The sequence below is a fragment of the Homalodisca vitripennis genome, chromosome 2 (genome assembly GCF_021130785.1).
Source record: "Homalodisca vitripennis isolate AUS2020 chromosome 2, UT_GWSS_2.1, whole genome shotgun sequence".
NCBI lineage: Eukaryota > Metazoa > Arthropoda > Insecta > Hemiptera > Cicadellidae > Homalodisca > Homalodisca vitripennis.
Genome location: NC_060208.1, coordinates 71,598,257 through 71,621,725, shown reverse-complemented (window position 1 = coordinate 71,621,725; position 23,469 = coordinate 71,598,257). Strand labels below are relative to the sequence as shown.

General features: G+C 32.0%; 1 protein-coding gene across 3 annotated transcripts in view; it reads right to left on the bottom strand.

Moving 5' to 3' along the window:
* LOC124354142 (sodium/calcium exchanger 3-like) overlaps nucleotides 1–23,469 on the bottom strand; it is a 57,598-nt gene that overhangs the window by 16,488 nt on the left and 17,641 nt on the right. For 2 of the 3 annotated variants that reach the window (XM_046804389.1, XM_046804390.1), the window contains exons 2-13: nucleotides 16,783–17,029; nucleotides 13,437–13,493; nucleotides 9,609–9,905; nucleotides 8,380–8,611; nucleotides 5,831–5,966; nucleotides 4,959–5,067; nucleotides 3,909–4,087; nucleotides 3,377–3,470; nucleotides 3,133–3,274; nucleotides 2,745–2,938; nucleotides 2,034–2,178; nucleotides 983–1,161 (exon numbers count right to left, since the gene is read on the bottom strand). In XM_046804389.1, the coding sequence (XP_046660345.1) occupies nucleotides 983–1,161; nucleotides 2,034–2,178; nucleotides 2,745–2,938; nucleotides 3,133–3,274; nucleotides 3,377–3,470; nucleotides 3,909–4,087; nucleotides 4,959–5,067; nucleotides 5,831–5,966; nucleotides 8,380–8,611; nucleotides 9,609–9,905; nucleotides 13,437–13,493; nucleotides 16,783–17,025 (2,007 nt within the window). In that variant the 5' untranslated portion in view covers nucleotides 17,026–17,029. The remainder of the gene's footprint in view (nucleotides 1–982; nucleotides 1,162–2,033; nucleotides 2,179–2,744; nucleotides 2,939–3,132; nucleotides 3,275–3,376; nucleotides 3,471–3,908; nucleotides 4,088–4,958; nucleotides 5,068–5,830; nucleotides 5,967–8,379; nucleotides 8,612–9,608; nucleotides 9,906–13,436; nucleotides 13,494–16,782; nucleotides 17,030–23,469) is intronic. The other variant, XM_046804391.1, reaches the window with a different exon arrangement.

The window sequence follows — 23,469 nt, the reverse complement described above, 5'->3', positions numbered from 1 at the left end:
TGAATTAAGTAATTGAAACGTCACCAAAGTTGAAAGTATAGCTAGGGTTATTTATGGGAGTTGGTTTGATTTTCATCAATAATTCCTTGCAAGTAAAACATAACACTTGTAAACATTTTTTAATTTTTAATTTACTTGGAATTTTCACACTAATTTTATTTTTTATTAATTTCATTTTTGGGGTGAGAAAATTCGTTCTATTAATGATGTTAAAAAGTTATTTAAGTATCTTAGTTGGACAACATTAAGACTCTACACTAAACTCACCTCTTTTTAATGTCTTTCATGATAAAGAAAGACGTAATATTATAAACAAATAACAGTAGACATTAAAATTCAAGTAGAAATTATTTTAAATTAACATAAATAAATTATATTCAATTTAAAGAAAATCCCTAATAAATAATGCTATTTAATACATTTTTGTTTTTAGCCGAGTTTTCAGACTTGCATAATAACTCCTGTTAGGTGTTACTAATTAATAAGATATGGACAGCACAGAGCCGAATAAGTGTTCCTTTAATAGTAGAACAGTTGAAAAACTTATGCCCACACTCATCCTCTCTTATCCCTTTCAAGAAGATGTCATTTTTATATGTCAGTCACACTTATGCCATTTGGTAACTATAAATGTTTTGTACAAGGGAATTACATGTTCAATTAATATATCTATGCATTCTCAAATTATCATGATTAATGACTATGAACATTCTGAGATAAACAGTTTAACACATACATGCAGCGCAGTCACCAACGACCTCCACAGTAGTGGTGTTTTAAAGTATGTTACTTCTAATAACATTCAGTTTAATTTTGAAAAATACTTCTCATTCTTTGTAGAAAAAACATATTGAATACCTCTTACCCCGCATAATACACTCATAAAAAATTTCTATTGAAATAAAGATAACAAGAGCTTAAAAAATGCTGTCAATACCTAACTTCTGAGTAACAACAGAAACTGCCATGTGTCTTAGTTTACCTTCCAGAAGAAGGAGAAATAGTGGAGGACATAGTCGCAACAGGTGGCATTCTCTAGATCCCCTCCATTGACACTCATCGCCGTCTTAATCTGCTCACCCCATGTCTTCGTGTGGACCCTCAGAGCGTCAATATTGGTGTTCGTCATAACCATAAGCCGGTCCATCACTGTGTTGAAGTCTATGAGAACAGCACAGGTTAGAGTTACTTTACCAACTGACACAAAAAGGTACAATGGATCCCAAGATGAAAAAAGATGTTTACTACTCAGCTGACAGCTGGCAACAACGGTGGCCAGTGATGAAGGTGATACCTATTGCTGCTAACTAAATTTACATAGATACAACAAATTTCTGAAGCAAACTAATAAAATAAAATAAATAATTAATTAAATAAAAATTAAAAATAAATTTATGGATTATTTAACGTTTAGATTTACTTATTTTTAATATTTATTTTTAGATTTATTTATATAATATGTTATAAAAAAGACTCAGACTCCATCTCAATTTTTGATATCAATGGGTAAAACTTGAGAGTTTTAACAGTTCATCCTGTATTTCTCTGTTAAAAAGTGATTGCAAAGCTAAGCATTCACCAGCAATATTAGTTTTTGTTTTGTGTTTACATTGGATTTATAAATTATTCTACATAGCTTCAAATTAACCTTTGATATAAAATATCTTAAACAAAACAAGAATACAAATATTGTATTTGTACAATAATTTTTGTTTTTGTATCTTTTTTCCATAGAAGGGATGCTGCAAGCTGAAATGAGGACTCATTTCTTTTGTGGTCAACATTCAGAGATTTTTAATATATCTGAAAATAGACATTATTAACCTATAAATATACGATAAAAGATAATTTTCTATCTGCTATAATTAAAAAATTAGTAGGGAGAAGACTTAATAACCATTAGAATGTGTGTAGAATTATTACTTTAACATGCTATAAGCAGATCTTTAAAATGGTTTTTGACAGATTGTTTTCTATAACATTAGGTACAGTTCTATTGTAAGATACATTTTTATTGGTTTCACATTACTAACCATCATCATTAGCGATCGTAACAGCCATTCTGTTGATATTGCCGATACGAGCTCCATTGGTGGGGTCAAACAACTCCACCTCAAAGTGTTCATCTTTCTCAGGATCGAAATCATTAATGATTGGAATCTCCAGCAAAAGTCGGGTCTAATACAAAAACAAAGCAATATATGAAAACATATATGCAGGTAACAAGCCACTTAATAAATTTGAAATCAAGAGTTTGAATGGTTGATTTGTTTTTTGCATCTAAAGAGATCAAGGTTCTATATGGCCTAGGTACTGATTCTCAGTGATTTTCCTACATCTAATATGCCTAATCAACCTTAGACTTCAATTAAATAGAAACATCTTAATTTGATCAATTTATGTATCATCTTCAATTATTTATGGTTACAATTATTTTAGACAATTCAAAAGAGTTAGGTTCATATTAGATAACATCAGTAACAATAAAATATTTGTTTACTTCTTATCTACATTAAGATGATGTCAAAAGCATACTGGCATAATCACCAAAAAGAGTTTTTTAAAAACAATACAGGTGAAATGAAGTAACAGTATTTTTTTCACTATCATGTTAGTGCACTATCATGCAAGTTGAAAATCATATTGGTTTAGACTCTGTAACAAAAGGCTCTCCTGAATTTACTCATGTTTTTAGAAATAAACCGCCTTAACTGAATGGTACTGAAAGAAAACTAACAATTTACCTCCATATTCTTGAAGGTGATTGTGCCACTGCCACCCACATAGTCACGGCCAGAAAGAGCAGACCTATCAATAGTCTTGTACTTGAAAGAAACCTCTCCGTCTGAGCCCTTGTACCGGATAATTGGAACACGCACAAATCCTGCACTTTCTTTCACCAGCATTCCTCGTTTCTCAAATGCAATAATTCCAGGATCTGCAAAAAAAGGTAGTTGTAAGAGTTATAGCATATTTTCAATACAGAAATTAAGGAAATTGTGATAATAATACATTAAATATTGGTCACGATGGACAGTTAATATAATAATAATTGATAGGGCTACAGCTATTTATTTATAAAAGTAAAGAATGTAAAATACACCATAACTTATTTCTTACATTATTACTTACTATCATCATCCAATATGGTGATTTCCATGATGGAGAGGTGGCCGAGTACTGCATTTTGATTTTCTCCATGAACAAGACTCAGTCGGAGGAAAAACTCTTCGTTTGGCTCCCATTTGTTGTCATTCACAATTTCTACAATTACCTGAGAATGGTCCACAAGATTTCAAAATGTTATAATGACCATATGGTTTCAGTGTAATAAATTAACATTTATCCTTATTTGGTTATCATTGTTAAAACTAACCTGTTTTTCCCGTTGTTGTGGCTCAAAGGTGATAATCTCATTAATGGGCACATAGTCTTCCCCTCTTCGAGCAGTCCCATCAATCGTCTTGACTCTGGAGTCATAATTAAAATGTCCCATCATATGTTCAAAAATACAATGAAATATTTTAAGTTGTTGTTGCAATTGAATTTGAAAACTAAACTAAAATTATTTTTCTTTATTTTACAACCACTTTCATTGAAGCAATCAAAATCAGATTTGAAATCCAAACAGAGAATCATCATTTCATATATTTTACCAGTCCAGATCTCTAACATTGTGACAATGTGCATTACTTTGTTACACATGTTTACAGAATAACTTTGAATATTTGGAATATTTTTGTTTTGATATGACATCTTAAATAATGGTCTATTAAAATAACAGTACAGGCATCTATGATAGATATAAAACATGATGCCAATTTTCTATGTATTTGCCTTTATACATGTTGTTACCCACAAGCCCACAGGTGAGTGAAATAAAATTTAAAATAATGAAGCGGCGTTACCTGACTCTAATTTGAGGCTCGAGGTTACCATGTCGCCAGATAGTGACAGCAAACTTTCCGATCTTCTCCTTGACTGCGACTGTCGCTGCGTGGAACTCCACTACTGCGTTCTTGTCTGTGTCTGGAACCTGTGGTGGCTCAGCCTTTGTCTCTTTGTGCTCATTCAAGGCACTGTACACCTGAAAATAATTGTGAAATCAATATCGATTCAGCAAAACTCCAGCCTGTATTTTTAAACAATGCTACTCTCACTCTTACTTGGCCTTGAACTTAGAAATTTATCTACGTATATTACAAGATATGTGACTTGTGTTGTATAAATCAAACATTTGGAACGAACAAATATCAGGTTTTAGTCAGTTTTAAATATACAGGTTGGGGTACTAGTCTAAATACTGTAGTACTGCACAATAAACACAAAGTGTGTCACAATAGAATAGAATATATTTATTGCGTTGACAATATACAGTATATTACGTTGTATTGCAATAGTCAATAATATAAATTTTTTACAGTATTTATCTTAAAAACTAAATCCATTCACTCGACTTTCCATACAGCTGCACACAGGTACACATTCATACACATACAAAGAAACAAAATTCAATACATTACAGCTGATATAAAATATTACTGAAAATTACTAAACTAGAAAATAACCATACCATTTGCCTGTTTTAGTCAAAGCAATTCAAACCAATAATTCAATTTTTTTAATTCTTTACCAAAAACTCACACATTTTAAGAAGTTTTAATTATTTCTGTAAAGTATATAAGGAATAAGAACATGGAAAATATCAAATAATTTTTGTGCTCAATTTGAAAATTGTAATCTTCTTAAAAAGTATTGAGATTTAGAAATGTTTTATTACATTTACTTCCTATTAAATAATTAAAATTTAAAGAATTTGGAGAAATGGCAAGTAGGGTATCAATGATTTAATAGAACCATAAATCAATTACTTAACAAAAAAAATCATTAAAAAATACAAATAACGAAATCTTATAAAAACTAAACATAAACGGATATGGAGGTAATATATTAGATACCTCTTTGAGGCGAGTGTTCAGAACAGGCTCAATGCGCCGAGAACCAGTCAGCTGGCGCACAGCTCCAATACGGTACCAGACAGCTGAGTGCGGCTGAGAGTTCACCAACCTACAAAATGTGTGTTATATAATGTAGTGAACCAAATATTTTGTTTTGGGTTTTTGATATATCTTGTACTGCTTACAACCCTAACAGAATACTACAGCAGGACTTTACCCATACCAAGGATGTTACGTGCATTGTGTATGCTCTTGCAGTGGATACAAAGACAAAGAATATTAATTGTGTTTAAAAATATGTATAATCACATTGTACAGTCCACATGTTTTTACAGTAATTAAGTAAAACATTACAGAAACAAATGTTTTTAAAGTACCTAATTTAAACAAGTTAAGTGTGCTGCTTTTACTTTCTCACACGAATCTGCTTTTACAGCAATGATAAATTTAATTTATTTGACTTCATCCTCCTGAATTGTTGACATTTATTGTGAACAGTTGGCATTTGTTTTTAAGATGAAATACAGGAAATTTAATTTTTATGAATCAATTTTCTATACATAAATACACATTTTGATGAATTATTTCAAGTAGATTTAATTATTTAATTGGTTTATGGCTGCATTGTCTTCTAACAATAACTTGGCAGCATCTGGAGAGAAAGAAAAAAAGAGATTGTTTCCAAAACAATACATGTATTTTTTGAGTCAATAAAATAGATAATGGCATACTGACATGACTATAAAAATATCTTGATACTGTAAATTTAGAATTTCTTAAAACAAAAAAATGTACATAATCTAAATTTTAAAATCTCTTTTAGCATACAGATAAAATTATTTTAACTATATAGTTTATAAATGGTCACTAACTTGGCAGCAGCTAAGACAGCTGCTTCTTCATCACTCACTCCTGGGAATTTTTTTACTTCTCTCACGAACTCCACCAAATTTCCTTTGTCCAGTTTACCTTCTTTAAAGAAGTTACGCTCCAACAACATCTTCTGGCCTGAAACAGAATAATGTGCATGTTTCATTATAGTGCATATAACATTGTCATCCTCCATCCCATTTACCCATTATCTTAAAAATGAAATTTAAAATAGTTCCCTAAAGAAAATTTGTTTGGAAATGCCTTATATTTAGTCCACTTAATATTTGCGATTGTAAATTGAAAATGATCATTTGATATGAGACTGTGTTAAAAATACAATGTCAAGATGACAATTGATGTTAGTCAGTAGTAAGATGGCTGCATTGGGTTGTAGATGCTGCATTCTACAGCATTAACAGTCACCACTCTGGATTATAGTAGTGACAATGGTAAAGTATCAAAATTCCCCATATTTTTGTAAAATTTAATTTAAAGATTTAAAGTTTTTAATAAAAACAACGATTAAAAATATATATTTTTATTAATATGTGTTTTATTAATATGGGTGTATTAATATGTTTAATTTAGTTTTTTGGCAATAAAATTTATCAGATATATCATCATATTTTCAATATCTACATTTCCATTTAATTCAATTAAAAAAATTAAAAGTACAATAATTTATAACTTTTTATATAGTCAATATTAAAACTGTCCAATAGTAAGAAGACAATGATATTGATTCATGATAGACAAGATTGTATGTGTGTTAAATTTATGAATTGTTTAGTTTCATTTTATAAAAAAATATTCAAAAAAACTATAATTCAAACAATGAATTTAATGTGATTAATTAAGGAGGCAATGTACCCAAAAATTGAGTTTTTGAGAAAAAAAATTGTATTATATATTTTTATTCCCAAACTATTTGGAAATAAGTATTAAGCGTTGGTTATGCATTTTCAATTTCAAAAGTGTGTCTTTTAGATTAAAATTCATTACTGCGCAGAGCTGATTTTTCTCCTCCAGGCGTCTATTGGAAGCAAAACGCTTCATATTTATAATATATCATATATAAATTAATTACTAATGTACTGTACTTCATTTCTGTATTTAGTTTACTACTACGTTAATTTAAATGATTTAGAACCATTTTCCTACTTTATTTTTTTTATACTGTATGTACCTATTGAATCAAACAGTTGGCCAGCAGCTGTCACTGATCAGCTGTTAGTTGTTGTACTCATACATAACCTTACTTTGTGACTGATTCACTGTTCATGTTGTGTTTTGTGGTTCAGTGTAGTGATTTAGTTTAGTACTTTTGTGTTAGTCAAAAAGGAATCAACTAAAAAACAGTATTCAAGAAGTAAAGTTGGTAAGAAAAACAAAGCTGCATTGGCAGCAGCAAAACGTTGGCAAAATGTGAACAAATCAAAATGAAAAAATTGAAAAAAAAGTATTATCTATGGGGCTGGCCTCTTTTAACTGCAAAATATGTAAGTAAAATGTAAAATACCTAAGACAAAACAGTTTATGTAAATAGTCTTACTTTTTCATTATAAATAAACATCTGATGTTTTTTGCGATTTACCATAAGTTTGATTTTCCTGTGTTTTTCATCACGTTTTACAGCATAACTTTTTTATTTTTTAAGCTAGAGAGCTAAAATTTTGTACATACGATCTTCAATATATTGTGGACGAACTGCAGCATGGAAATCAAAATATTTTTAGCCATACTCCTAATATCATTTTTTGCATTCATCGAAAAATTATAATTTTGTAAAAAAATGTTAATTATATGTCAGTTATTTATTTTATAACAAATCAAAAACCATGCTACAGTTTGTATATCTATTTATTAGCTTTAAAAATTTTTTAAATCATTGCAATACAAAAGAAGTTATGCTGTAAAACATGGTTTTTTAATTTTTTTCCCCTTCCATCGAAGGGGTTGGGGTGGGGGGCTAATAACACATTTTCTTTCTAGTTTTGTACTGAGGAACACTTTATAAATAACAGATTTTTTAGAGACAAATATTTAAAAACCCGTTTTGGGTACATTGCTCCCTTAAATAACTCATATTACTTATTAGCATATTAGTATTTGGCATAAATTACATTTTCTGCTTACTTATTATTTTTTTTCATAATTAAAAAAAGGTTCTACATTTTCAAAATTTTATTTAATCCACTTCCATTTGTTATAAAATACAATCAAAATTCATCATTAGTTTAATCCCCTTTGGGGTTTTTTGAAGACAGCCCTAAAACAGATATTATACCACTAAAATTCAAGATTAAATTTTTGGAACCACCACAATATCTTCTCCTGTTCTATATGTCTGGAGAAAGCAAAATATAAAAGAAGAATGGAATGTTGGAAATATTAATTTGTGTAAGAACATAGTGCAGAATGTAGGCTCTCTAGTAATCTAAAGGGAGGTAAAATACTAAATCATCTGTAAACCAACAACCATAATTTTCAATTTTAAGAACTATTCCCTTCCATAAGAAAGTCTAAATGTTCACTTATACATACTTACTTTGTTCACCTTGCAGAGGTCCCAGCTCCAGTTGCTGTTTGTTACGCGGACGCAGTGCACTGAGTCCACACCAGCCACGGTCTGCCGCATAAGCGAAAAACACAAGGATTGGAAAGAGAGCAAATGTAACTGAAGCTTCCCACAGATCTACGACATTGGGGGTCACAAAACGTAGGATCACCAGAAGCCAGATGTAAGCAAAGAAACTGAATAATCCGGTCACGATAAATACCTGTTAAACAAGTGCTAGTTACTAAATGTATACATATCACAAATTCTGGAACTTATACACTCAAGAATACTTGTCAAATCTATACATGATTATTCTTTAAATAAAATAACTATATTCTATAATAACATGATTATTCTTCTGTGAATTATTTTTAAAATGCCCAGTTTTCATTATCTCTGTATACATTAGTAATTTAGAAAATCGGAAATGGTAACAAGATTATGGCCTTCAACTTAGTACTGCTTTCAATTTGATTAACATTTAAGTTAGAAACTGATCACAGATGTAGAGAAAACTTTAGAGGAATATTTTCAAATGAAAGAGCCACAAAGGATTAACAAACTGTTAAGGTCTTCTACTACTCAATGTGTAACTTTTTCTGCAGTCCATTTAGGTGAGATTTGCTGGTTCTCTGTTAATTAGTCTTAACATAATGTAATACTAAAGTTGTTGTTTTCATGTGAAAACTTGTAATAGTGTAATATTGATATCGCTACCAATTAAAAATTCAATCCTTTATCAATTTCCAGCCATTAAGTCCTATTCTCTTCCATTTAACACCTCTACTTTTATTTAAATTTCTATTTATCACTCAAATAAATAAAGATAGTTCTAAAACATATAATAATAATAATTTTTCTACTATAGCCCAAAAAACACAATGCAAAGTTTTTATTGAATCTTTTTGAAAACTGTTCATTAAAGACTGTGGGAATACTTTCCTGGAAGTGAAAACCTTTTTAGAAAATATGACTTCTTTTTTAAATGTTATTCAAACATAGCTAAAATATTATTCAAAATACCAGTCCAACACAATAAGGGTGATTCTGATATTTAAGGGCAAACTCCATCAAGCCTATGTATGACTTTTCGTATCTATTTTTTATAATAGTTTAAGATTGTACATCATTTTTGCTGATCTTCCACAAAATAAATGCAAATTAAGAGAATTTTAGTCATATATGGGCTCAGTTTAATAATTGTGACTGTAACTGACCTTGAACCGCGCAATGCGCCGGGTATCTCCAACCTCCAGAGCGAGCATGCAAACACTGGTGATAATGAGCAAGTTGTATGCAGCAGATCCAACGATGGTGCCTGGACCTAGCGCGCCCGATTCAAAGTTATGACCTACGATTTCCACCACTGATAGCAGTATTTCAGGAGCTGACGTGCCCAACGCCATCAGGGTGAGGTTGGCAACAGTGTCGTTCCACACACGCACCTCCACCACCTCTGGCTCATCCTCTCGCAGGCCTGCCACTACACCACCCACTGAGTTGTAGCTACCATTCTGCAAAAATGATGATATTCTTTACTCCTGTACATGATCATTCGATGAACAAACTGACTTCACAAATTTTAATTTATAAAATCAGTCAGGATTGACATGAATTTAATTTGAATTCATATTTCTATTCACAGAGTTAAACCATACTTTAATAACTAATTTTAATTCTGTTTCATTTAACATTTCAAGCATTTAACTTTCACTATAAAAGTGTAATTTGGGTTCTATTACTTAGCTATATTACAATTAGTAAATTAGGCAAGCCTAAAAAGAGAAATAAATACCATATTATCTTATTTTGAGCTAAGTATCTATGTGCAGTGATTCTGGTTACAAAGTTCTATTATTGTTCTTATTTCATTAACTCAGTATCGCAGCAGGGCTACTATGACTATGTATATAGAAATACTTACATACTTACGTGAGTTTTATCATGTGTATTTGTATAAGTGGAAGTGCTGTTAGCTATGTATTTGGAAATACTATGTTCTGTACATCTTTACTTGTGATTGAGTGACAGAGTGCATGTAGCTTAACTAAAGAAGACAGTAAGTCTACTTTTCCTTGTAGAAGAAGGGCCAGAAAAGACAAAGAAAGGGACAGATGAAAATCAAGGTCCTCTTATCATATTATTTCTTTAAGTAAAAAACATTTTATAGCAAATGAAATCCAGACCATTTAAGAACAATATTGTATTACATTGAAATAATCTTAATATAATAAATGATGATTGTCAGTTACACATGATTTAACTTAATTTACTTTAAGTAGTAAGTACATTTACTAAAAATATAACTCCCATTTTATTTAACAGAGGATTAACAATTGAAATTTATTGCAGCTTAACCATGTTGTAGTGCCTAATTAAATTTGTTGCAAGAAATGGACTAAATGTAATAAGTTGTAGAAGTTCACATTATTTATTTAAAACTAAGGTCCTTTTAAATTGTGCCCTGGACTGTAACTAACTAGCACAAAGACTGGTTAACCCTTTAACTAGCATGTATCCATTTAGCTATATCATCTGGGATGTGTTTATTCTCAGTTGTGTGACACTCATAGCCAAGTGAAGGTTCAAAACTTCTCAAACTCTACATAATGGCTAAGCCAACCATTTGAACCACCACTTCTCATATGAATTTAAAAACCAATTTCACTGGAACACAGCCCCAAAAAAGTGTTTTAATGAAACCATGTCCCCAAATGCATGTTTTGTACTAATTAATTCTGTCAAAAAGATATCAAAAATGGAAGACTGTAGGAAAGTCAACAACCAAAACGGTTGTATGTATTTCATGCCAGTTCTAGAGTTAATGACCTCCTCCAAGCTTGAAAATATGTACAATTTTTGTACTAGTACAAGTACTTGTAACCCATACCCAAAAGAGCTTCACAGTCTTTATTATTATAATTCTACAAACAAAAAAAACAATAATTTGGACTATCTTGAGAACCGCTCACAATTTAAGCTATGATTGAAACCTTTTTGTGTTTAACATAGCTTCTTAGCAACTAACATTGGATATAATTTAAGATTTATAAAGTATAAAATATTGGTGCAAAGAGCTAGCTATCTATACTCATAATCAATCTTCATAGAAAATGGCATGCTATAAAAAAGTTTTCTTAATAAAAAAACAAAAGTGCATCAGTGTGTTTTTCTAAAAAATGTTGATAAGAATAATGCTGACTTCAACACTTTCTTGCCTTATTACTATACAACATGATTCTGACCTAACATCAATGCAAAGTTATCAATTTGATTGTATAATACACCTGTGTATTACTGATTTATGCTGCATGGTGTAACAAATACAAAATTGAAGGACACTATCTGTTTATTATCATTTTCATTGCGGTATGAAACATCATGACTTTAAGACTGACAGAATTGAAGATGCATCTGTTAAACTATGATCCTTTCTAGCTATTACCACAGCAAAACACATATATCAACTATTTAATACAGTATACCAATAAAATAGTTGGTCAAATACTTTTTAAGAGAGAAATCATCTCTAAAGTAATAGTATTTAGAAACAAACTGTTATTTGTTAGTATACAAAGTAACTTTCTTATAACGATGTTTGATCGCCATGTTTGCAACAGTCACCAGTGTTGGGTAAAATAATGAAATATACTGAAATATTTATGTTTTAAGGTCTTACCATATATGCTGAACAACTGGCAATGGAGCTACTATAGATTTTTGTTTTATGGTTTAGTCATAAATCTTGATGTGAAATAAAAAACTTGAACTTCAAATTCCCTACCTCATATGTTAATAACATATCAAAGTTAAAGTTGCTTATGACCCTCAAAGTCAGAACTGTCAGTTGTCCGTATTAACCAATCTAAAGAAAATTCCACCCAGTGTCTCAGTAATGGTAGTATGACAGTATTATAAACAGCAATTTTTGAACCAGCACTGTAATAGAAGAGTGAGACGGACAAAAATCTTTTTACCAAGGTATACTTTAAGTAATAACTTTAACGTGAAATAAGATTTCACCCAGTGCCTCAGTCAGTAGTATGACAGTATTACAGACCATATTTGCTGATTTATGAATGATAAAGTAGGTTTCACACTAGATAGGAAAGAAACATTAGGGATAGAAAGATAGGGATCAACCTGTAAAACTTTGTCTGTAAAACATGAGAAAATAATACTAGAAACTTTTATTCGATCTAGTCATTTAACCACAATCAAAGTTTTGGTTGACATTTTCCAAACATTCTATACCTTTAATACATAAAATAAAAAAAGGAAGAAATCAAACTACTCATTCCATTTCCAACATGAAACCTGAGATGATGGATTTACTCCATTTTCTTTAAGTCAAATCCTGGAGACACCATTAAGCAGTTAGAACTGTTATCATCAGAAGTAACCCTATTATCAAGAATCTTTCCTGAAACGCCATTTTTAGTTGCAAGTGTAGATTTAAGAATGTTTCTTTCAGTTTAATATCTATATAGAGTTAGTTAATATCTGCAAAAGAGCAATTCAGTTTCTTTACTTACCTTACGACATCATTACTAAACAGTCTTTATGTGTGTTTAAAGATCATTTTTTTATTTTAGATTTGTCATGTTTTATTTTTAAAAGCACTTTTTCAACAAAAACATACTTTTGAGTAACTAATACAGCACCACAAAATAATAAAAAATCTGCTGTTTTCAAAATGAATTTCAAAGTTACAAACTAAAAAATATTTTTTTTAAGTAAACCTTAATTTTTATTATTTTTTATACCATCTCATCTGGTCAAATAGAAAAAAAAGAATGATTGAAATCTGGATGAAAAGAGTGAGGGTTAAATTGTTCCAACCCTTTTAATATATGTAAATTTTGTTCATTAATACTTTGAACTCTAAATTTATTAATATACAAACTAATACTTTCTAACACAAAATTGTGAATTATATTGTTAAAAACAGAGTATTCACACCTCAAACTCTTAAAAATTTCTTGATTAGGAAGATCAGTTTATGGCACGTACTTGATTTACAGAGTAATGTGTGAGATTCTTACCCCTGACAAGTCTGATTTTCCATTTTCTGATCCAGAGATTGTAGACACCACTTGGTTCTGATAGACAATAACCAAAATCAGTGAAAAGTCAAAATCAAATCAGCTGTTTCGTGCTCAGGCAGTTGGCAGCCCTTCATGCAAAGAGGTAAGAGACGTGAGCCAAGCGTGACAGTGCATGGTGCTAGTTGTATGTAGTGTTATGAACGAACATGCCAGTATATTACAAATGGCAAGACCAATACAAGAATCAAAGCAGATATGAAAATGAGACATCCTGATAAAATGTAACTAACAAGAAGAGTAGAAATAATATTTATGAGCCAAGGAAAATCAGAAGACAAAGAACAGTTTACATTTTTATCACAACTCAAGTGATAACAAATGTACTATAGGATCCCAAACTGGCATTGTCTACAGTGAAGTAATCAATTACATGCACTCTCCAAGAGCCACCCTTATGTTGCTCTAATGCATTTTACAAAAAGCTAAATGAAAATCTCAAATTATTAAAGATAAATAGAAATTACATCCAACTGATGCATTATTAGATCATAGATATAATCATGTTCCTATTAGAAGTATGTTTTTATTTATGGTTAAATTAAGCCACCATAAGAAATAAGCAAAAAGAGGAAACATTAAGTTCATTATGCCCAGTAAATATATACACATTAAATTCGTATAGATGACAATAGCCTAATTTAATTTCAATAAACAGTGAATCACAAAGAGTACTTGATCCATACTACTCTACTGGTATATAGCTTGTCTGACTTGTGTATATGATGCATTTGGCCTTCTATCACTTAATACCATACAGGCAGATGGATATAATTAAACATTTAACAACTATTTATCAATACTTGGTTTACCATGTTTAATAAGAAAAATCATTCACATTAATAAAAAAATCATATTGGTGAAGGGAATATAACAATATAACAAGTACATTTACATTAAAAATAACTGTAAAGAAATGGACATGATAAGAAATATTGTTATATGGTTTTTCAACTCTTATACACATAAAATACAATAGTTAGAAGAAAAGTCTTAATACTTTAAATATTATATAATTTAAGAAGACACTTGTTTCTTTAAATTATACATGTTTGAGTAGGTAAAGTTAAATCTTGGAACACATAAGAGGAAAACAAAAACATTATAATCTTGATTGCAAATGAAATGGAGGGAAGGTAATGACAGTAAAATTATGTCGTAGTTGTTTTGAGGAGATGAATAGTACTCCTGGGTATTTGTAATGAATGGGCTTCAGACACGGAGTCCGAGAGTCAATGAGTCAGGATTACGTCAGAGGGATAGGCCAAGGTGAAGACACCCACAGTTCTCTCCAACTGTGAGGGCTTGAACTACTTGACACTTGGCTGGGAATAGCTCAGGGATTCTTCACTACAGTTACTCCATATTTCATTTGTATCATAGTAACAGAGAGTCTTAAAACTCTGATGCACATCCATACCCAAAACACACCAGCCTTAAATGGTAATACAAACACAAAAATAATATAAACTTACAAACATAAGAATATAAAAAGTAAACAGATTACACCTGCAGTGGCGTAACTAACATGTGGAATGAGGGGTATAGAACAATTTCAAAAGATTTTCAAAAATTATACGTAAACAGCAATCAAGTTGTTTGAAATACAGCCGTTAAATGTTTACTTTGAATTAGGCCTATCTCATTTTTTCAGATTTATTCCATAACCCCTAATGTGGTATGCTCTTCAATCAGATTCATTCCCCCAAAATCAAATTCTAGTTACAGCAATGAAATCCTATGATGAATTGTGTTATAGAATACTTTAAATTGTTCAGAGTTGAGGGGCAGAATGGATTGAACAATTGAAAAAGATTGAGTGAAACTGGCTAAAGAAATGTTTGTGTCGCAAAATCTGAAAAACCTGGTGACAAAAATGTTTTGTTCAACAATATACCACTATTTAATCAAGTCTCGTATAATTGTCAAATCAAATAAAGGCTAATCAAATAAAGGTTAATCAAATGTAGAATTCCATAAGAATTGATTTGGTAACCTGTCCATTCTCTAGTTTACATTAATGGCATTATATAGTTGAAAATCCCAGTGAAAAACTACTAAGTTTTTCTGTGGGATACCGGTAAATATAAAATTTACTAGATTTGTGGGTGGAAGAAGGCAATTAAATGTTTTTTTTTGCTTTATCTTGATCCTTTGACACATTATAGACAGATTTTTAGATAGTTAAATATTTTAATAATTGTAATCTGCTTGTATGTATTAGAAACACCTGTTTTTGCATCAAGTATCACACACATGAATATAAAAACACTGACCATAGCTATAACACTAGATCTAAAGATACATTTTCTGAAAGCTACAGATTCTAACTCTTGTATTGGACTCCAGGCTTATCAGGTTCTTTCATTAGATATAAGATTACAGAAAATCTGTGTAGAATTTAAAAGTTAATTGGAGACATTTTTAATTCAACATAGTTTTTATTTATTGGTAGAACACTTTGTAATAGCAAATAATCTACAATGACTTCTCTTCAGCCTATATTAAACATCACCTAAACCTGTTTAAACTGACTCTTTATGCCTGCCTTTATACGACCCATTGATGGACATGTTGATGACTGCAACACCTGATGGCCAATTGGAAAAAAAAACAAGAACCGTACTTAGTAAATACCAAGTGAACATTTAAAATATGTTGAACCTTTAATACATAATATTAAAATAAACAGAGATTATCCTACCTCCTCCCCCCACTTTGAAATATGAGATGGGTTTGGGCTCTCAATATACCACTTGAAAAGAGTATTGCTCTTTTCTTGATTCCAGCTGAATAGATTCGCTATGAACTAAGATATCACTGGTGCCGGCCAACTAGACAGAAGTAGCACTTCATCAATAATTCGATTGTGATGCTGCAAAATTATACTAGCCACTTTGTGATGTATCAGATGGCATTGTATGTCATTTTTACATAATATGAAGTATAATATATTCTATTCACAAAGTACATCTTTATCAAATTTTATATTTTTTTAAGTCTAAATATAGAAAGACAACATCAACAACAAAATTATATATGAAAAAGCCTTTATATGTCCGCCGATAGTACGACTCTTGTCACCGTAATATACATACATTATATATGTTTGACCAGCAAAAGCGCAATGTGACCCTAATCCTGGGAATACAAATATCGAATACCTTAAAAGTAGGTAGGTAGTAATACAGAGATAGAATCAAACGTTTTGAAATATCTTTAATCTGTGGAAGTATTCTTGTATATACGTTTTGGACAACGTCTAGAGAAAGTCTTCAGCACTTACCTTCTTGGACTTGGTCTTAGCGAGGTAGACTTTGCGAGTGGTGCTGGTTATGACTTCAATGGATGACATGAAGACATCAGTGACAATGGCAACACCCAGGAAGAAGTAGAATAAGGCTAGCAGATAGATGATAGCACGGAAAGTCAGGTTCCAGGACCTCTCGTCTAGTATGGGCAGGATAAGAGCTGGAGGACACACATCTGGTGGCCCCCACTCATAGTATGAGGTGTTCCCATGCGTCATTTTTCTGAAAAAATAAATCTTTGCTGATAAACCTCTCTCGTATTTATTTAGAATCTACTGTCCAAGCTAGTTCCTTTCCTCTAATCACCCAAAATGACAGTACCCAAACAGAAGATTGATTAGATTCCATTCAGTGGCAGTTTTTACTGTTTCAAATCTCTAAACCCTGCTTAACACAAATATATTAAGGCTTCTTGTATTAGACACAAGAAGTCAGTCAAATCAGTCTGCAACAAGATCAAAAAGATTAAAATTTAATTCATTTCATTTATTTATATCGTGGATTTGGTATTTCTAGATGTTCTCATAGTGTCCAAGCATAACAAGAATAAAACTGTCCATACAAATTGCAGTTTAAAATTTGACAACAGACAAAAATTAATTTACAATGTATGGAAAATTAGATGTTAACTAATATTTTTTTCAATCTGGACACCCTTAATACTCGAATTTTTAACACTACAAAAGTTATGTAAGTTTCTCTTATGAAGGTCAGTTTTTAGACCTGGAAAGAATGGAAAGAATCCCCCATACTTCTGAAACTTGTTCTCTCTTGAGGTTATAACACACATTGAGGACCTAGGCATCCTTGAAACAGTAAAGATTATTGGGAAGCCGCTCCATCTTCCCAACTCATATTATATCTTTGCATCAAGTCCATTTGGGGCTTGTAACATGTCATCGTCCGTCCTCATTAGGATGTCAGGATGTTCTAAGGTATCCCTAAAGTCAGGAGCATTGAGAGAAATCTCCTTCAATCATATAACCCATCCTATCCCATACAAACAAAAGGGATGAATACATAGATTTGTTCTAATATGGGCCCTTCAGAATTCTTGGATTCAGGGACTGCAAGTGGTCAACTGAAAAAGTCTAAAGTCTGTTCATAAAATAAAATTTACCACTTAATCACTTGACCACAGCGACAACTCCAATTCTATGGAATCAAACTGAATCTTGAATATGTATTTATAATGTTAGAAATTCTGGGAAAATTCAAATAACAACTGAAAGTGAATCTTTCCATGCATTAAATTAGTACAAAACTACAAACACAGTATGTAGTAGAGCCTACCAAAAGGAAACAAGCGCGAGATTGTGTAACAACAACCTGTGTTTAGTGCATAGTGCTATAAACGGTCAGACCTTGAAACGTGGGAGACCGGATTTACATTACTACAGAGTGGAGTGGAAGGTATCAGGAGGCACTCCCACGCAATCACACTAACCTTCTGGCTTTGTTTTGTCTTTGTCTGCACTTAAATAGCTCACAATATTTTATAACGTTCAGATATGCTGTAGGCATACAAAAGAGACATGCCGCATTTAAATTAATGTTATTAAAATAATTGTTATAGTCAATCGAACTTAAAGCAAAAATAATTTATATGGGGTTCGGAAGGTGGTGTTGTGATATAAGAAAATACTTCGGAATACGTCAATGAAGTGCCTATGCATTGTTCAGAAGTATATTTAAAATTAAGGAATCTAGAAAAATAATTGTTTACTTCTTAAAAGTTATGTCAGCGGCAGAGGAAATAAAATGCTAGCTATTGTTTGGAATTTCGATCAAACAGCAGACAGAACTCCGTAAGAGTTGCGACTTTTTGAAGTCCTCAAGCGCACGAAAGTGATTTAACATAGTCCACAACTGGAAAGAGTTTTTTAAGTTGATTATTGAAAACATAGTGCTCATTACTCTTCGATAGCTCCTAATGCTGATTAATGTGCTCCCTCTGGATAAGTCCCATGGAAGCATTATTAAGTCACCAAAATATTATTAGGTCCCTTTCACAGTCTGTCATGCTTCATAAATCTTTCAACTGCCGCAGACAAACAATTCATGTGTAATACTTTTTATATTCTTTATCTAAAAGAGGTTACAATTGCAGGTAAGGCGTGTGCAGGCTTTGATTGTATTACTTGCAAAAGAGATAACTCATCCAATGCTATAAATTGAGGAATGGAAAAGGCGAGCGCTCGGAGTGCCATCTGTGGAGTGAAAGGCTAAAGTATCTCAAGTAGTAAATATTATGAATGGTAACAATCAAGAGCTGTGTGGCGCAGCCCCTAGCGTCGGAGCTCAGAACTATCTGAAATAACCTCCCTTACCTAAGCACACCAAGACCGTACAAGTGATTTATCCTCTGTGTAACTAATACAATCAAAGGTACAAGTAAACCACAACACTAGACACAATGGCGCCCGGTAGCAATGTTCTAACACTGAAAACAGCTGTCGTAATTTTGACAAATAAAGGTAGAGTGTTAAATTGCTTTTTACAGAAAACATTTTCTATGTAAGAAATAAATGTATTTATGTAACAATTTACCAATATTACATGTAATTGTTGAACTTAGTAATTGTCCAGTGAGCTAATTATGTCTCCAAATCGGCCAGAGAATCTTAAAATACAAGTAGTGTATTTAGCTGTATATGATTCAGAAGCAATATTCCAATGCTCCAAGTCGGTTTTATTGATTACAATATAATATTCATCTATATATTCATATAATATTAATCTTTCAGTATATTAATAAATTGAAAACCGTAGAAAAACATGTTTATACAAAACATATAGCAGGTATTGCTAATATAAGTTAGTTTAATGGTAACCAGATAAGCTATTCTAATTATTATTTCAATGTAATTGATCATAACTGATTTTTTAATATATTCTAAAGTTTTGATCGTATGTTGTTGGCTTGAGATGAAACGAAATTTCAAAAACACATTTGTCTAAAATGCTACGATCAGGTTAATAATATACAGGTACATCCAGAGCTCTAATCACGTAAAGTTCAGAGCTCTCAGATAAATTAATGACCACGAGTACTGTATAATCTGCGAGCTTGTCCTTTATTGACCTACTTCTCTGAGGTTACCAGTTTGCACATTCTTCACTCGAAGGCAATCAGGTTCTATGACAGATGATTCATTTATAGCTCAAGAAAATAGTTTATTACATTATGATGGAAATTGGAAACGTTTAAATACTAGAGTAAATCATTATTGTCGTTTTTATATTTGCAAAACAAGTTTCATTATGGACGCCTCAACACTGCCTTTTACGGAGTGAGAGGGAAAGTTTTAGGTCATCGCCCATACCACTAAGGTTATCCAGCAGGCAAACGGGCGGAATACGAGTAAATAAACCGATATTACGCAGTATCGAAGGATCCGACAAAACTTAAAGAAAGTCTTTACCGAACTAAAACTTTTTCACGAATTAGTGAAATTGGTTGGTAGCGCAAAATGTTCCTTTTTTATGCGTATTAATATTGTGGAAAGTTTCAGGTTTACCTACGAAAAAACAAAACATAATGAGAATGACTGATAATGATGGTCGCTTGTCATGAATAATCTAACTTTTGAAAACACTGACTTTAACATTGCTGACCTTTGACTTTGTGATCACCAAATTAATAGAGTTCTTCCAGGTCTGTTTGACCTTTATCAGTCGGACAGCAGATATACGACATGAGTTTACGAAGGACCTGTTGGGTCTTTAATAACAAATTAATATTAATTTAATGGTAATTATTATGGTTATACGCTAATTAAACCCAATCAATATCATAATGGGAGATACAAGATCTTAAATTAATGCTTCAAGCTTAAACGTTTGGTGCCGAAACATTGCCCTCAAATCCTTCTGTTGAACTTCTCCTCTGACCTCCAGAGGGCCTATGAGTAGGATGATACAGCAGGGCACATTAACAAGCATTTCAAACACCAATATAATGCTGTCCAATCGTCGCATAACTTTTAATAACTCCCGATAATAACATTATATTTAATTATCAATAAAATTACTCTTCGATCGGAAAATGCACAAGTTATTTAAGCGCTATGTCATCGCAAATTATCCTGCCATTTAACCACACAATAGATTAACCAATTGTTACGAAATTAAGCGTACAGAGTAGGTCGCCCCTCCGGCTTTATACTGTCCGAACATCATTTAGTAGACGACAATGGTTGTACAGCTGTGTTATTACAGTTACAGTTGCTCCTTAATGGACAGGACATCAAACGCACGAAGTCTATTCCATAAGCATGCGCACCGTTAAGCTATTGTGTAGCTCCTAGATCGTTTTGTAGGTCTTTGGCGCAAGTGCTGGTGTTTCCGCTTCCGCCTAGCGTTTGGTTTGTTAACAACGATTAGAGTGAGATTAAAGCTCGAGGTATTCATTTCAATCTTAGATCTGCAAGCAGTCACCAGCATTTACTGATATTTGGCGTAACAGCCGTTTGATAACACAACACAAACATCTTAGTTCTTTTAATATAACCAATTAATACTAACGAAACGATTAGGTAATTTTGGTATACGATATAATGTCGCAAGAAACGTGGGAACGCAATAATGCAATAATGTGCTTCAAGATTGTTTGATCCAATGTGTGTTTTCTAAATTGCCTTCATGGATTATAATGTAATAAATTTTGGTTACAAAAAACTTGGATTTCCCACAAGTTTGATTATATGTACAACAAATGTAATAAGCTAATATACAGAGGTGCTGAAAAGTAAGGGAATGGCTTAATAGTTTTGTTATTAACTGAGCTACATGATTAAAACATTTAAAACTCAATTGGAAACTAAAATTCAATTTTTTACGTTCTTACTACCTCCGATGGGGGACCGTCTACGAGGAGTCAGTAGGTATTTTAAAATGTAAGCATAGGTTGATATGCACATCATTTTTAAAATCTGGTCTAGTAAAAAAGAATGCCGCAATCCGTACTTCAAAACGAACATTCATTTAAACATGTCAGTTATTCAAAGATTAAAGTAAGCCGTACATATAATCTGAACATATGGAATTTTTTGCAGTTAGTTTAATTTGACTACATTTAAAATTTGTCTGAGTGGGTTGTAACGGTATGAACATAAAAATTACTCACTGTGAATGTTACAGGAGATGTCCAAATTGTTTTAAAGGCAACATAACAACCAAATTAATTATTCTTGAAATGGATAAAACCTTAATGTGTTGTTTGTTATTGTTGTACTAATGGCCAAAGTTCAACTGATGGAGAAGTGAGCTATCTCTAAGAACATTCCATCACAGGTGGGAATTCCCAAATGATAATATGGCTACAAAAATATAATGAAAATTTGGGTCTCTTAATCCAAATGATCCCTTTAGGAATAAAGCACTCGAAATGTCCTTATAATAATTTCAATGAAAATTCGAAGAGAAAAATCTTTTAAAAATGGCTCCTTACTAACATTGATTAATAAGGAAATTAACTAGTCACTAGCTTTAAATTAATTCAACGATTGTTTATTAACACAGTACCGGTTCCAAAATCTTCAGCTGAATTTCACGAATTATTTAAAAAATCTTTGAATAACTGTCATTTTTAAATGGATAAATAAATCATTTTAGGTGCAGTTTTCAGCATTCTTCTTTGCTTCACCAGCCCTTAAAAATGAGTACAAATCAACCTATGCTTACATTTATAATTATCTTCTGACTCCTCGTGGGCCATTCCCTATCGGAGGTAGAGAATTACTAAGAACTTTATTTTTAGTTGCCAATCGAATTTTCGAAAGTTTTAATCCTGAAATCTAATTAATAATACAACTATTAAAAAGTCTCCACAATTTTTAGCACCTCTCTATAGATTGGCCTAAATCAATGGAATGACTATTAAGACTGATCGTCATATATGAGCTTTAAACAAAAACCTTATTATTTAGAAATATCTGGTTGTTCACTACCAAAGTATGTAAAATTTAGTATGTTAACTATTATAGTATGATACATCTACATATTTTAGTAAGTTTAAGGGAAAATCATCGCATACCGCTAATATTCCATTTTTCCTCCACTCCTTTTAAAACAAAAATTTCACGAATACACCTTTTACAAGCTTAGATTGTGCGTTCGAAAAAGGTGAACATTGCAACAATTCATTTTCATTATCTGTATACTTACTTACTGCCGGGGCGTAACAAATCTCAGTCGATTCTTTGCCTCGTCTATGAGCCTCTTCCACGCCACCCTGTCTTCCGCCAGATCCACAGATGGAGAAGTAGATGCGTAATGATACAGTAATGATATACACTATCATTATCTGTATATCATAATATAAATGGTCTCAAAGCTTCAGGCATCAGGATACCTGACCTGGTGAACTCGATGTGGTCTTCTACAAAAACACAAAACAGACAGTGCTACAACTGATATAAAATATTGTGTACAGGCGGTGTTAGTAAATTCTAACAAACGTCTGTCCAATATCTTGTTGCAGAGATGTCCGATGGAACCATCAGACCGTATCGACTGTGGTGACCACAGGCCGTGATGGGTGTGGGGCATGGCCATTGAACCATCCAACTCACAACAACAGCTTGGGTAGTTGGGTGAGCCGCTTCGCTCGCTACATAGCGTGACTCCCCCCCCCCACCATCAATGGAAGAGACACGACC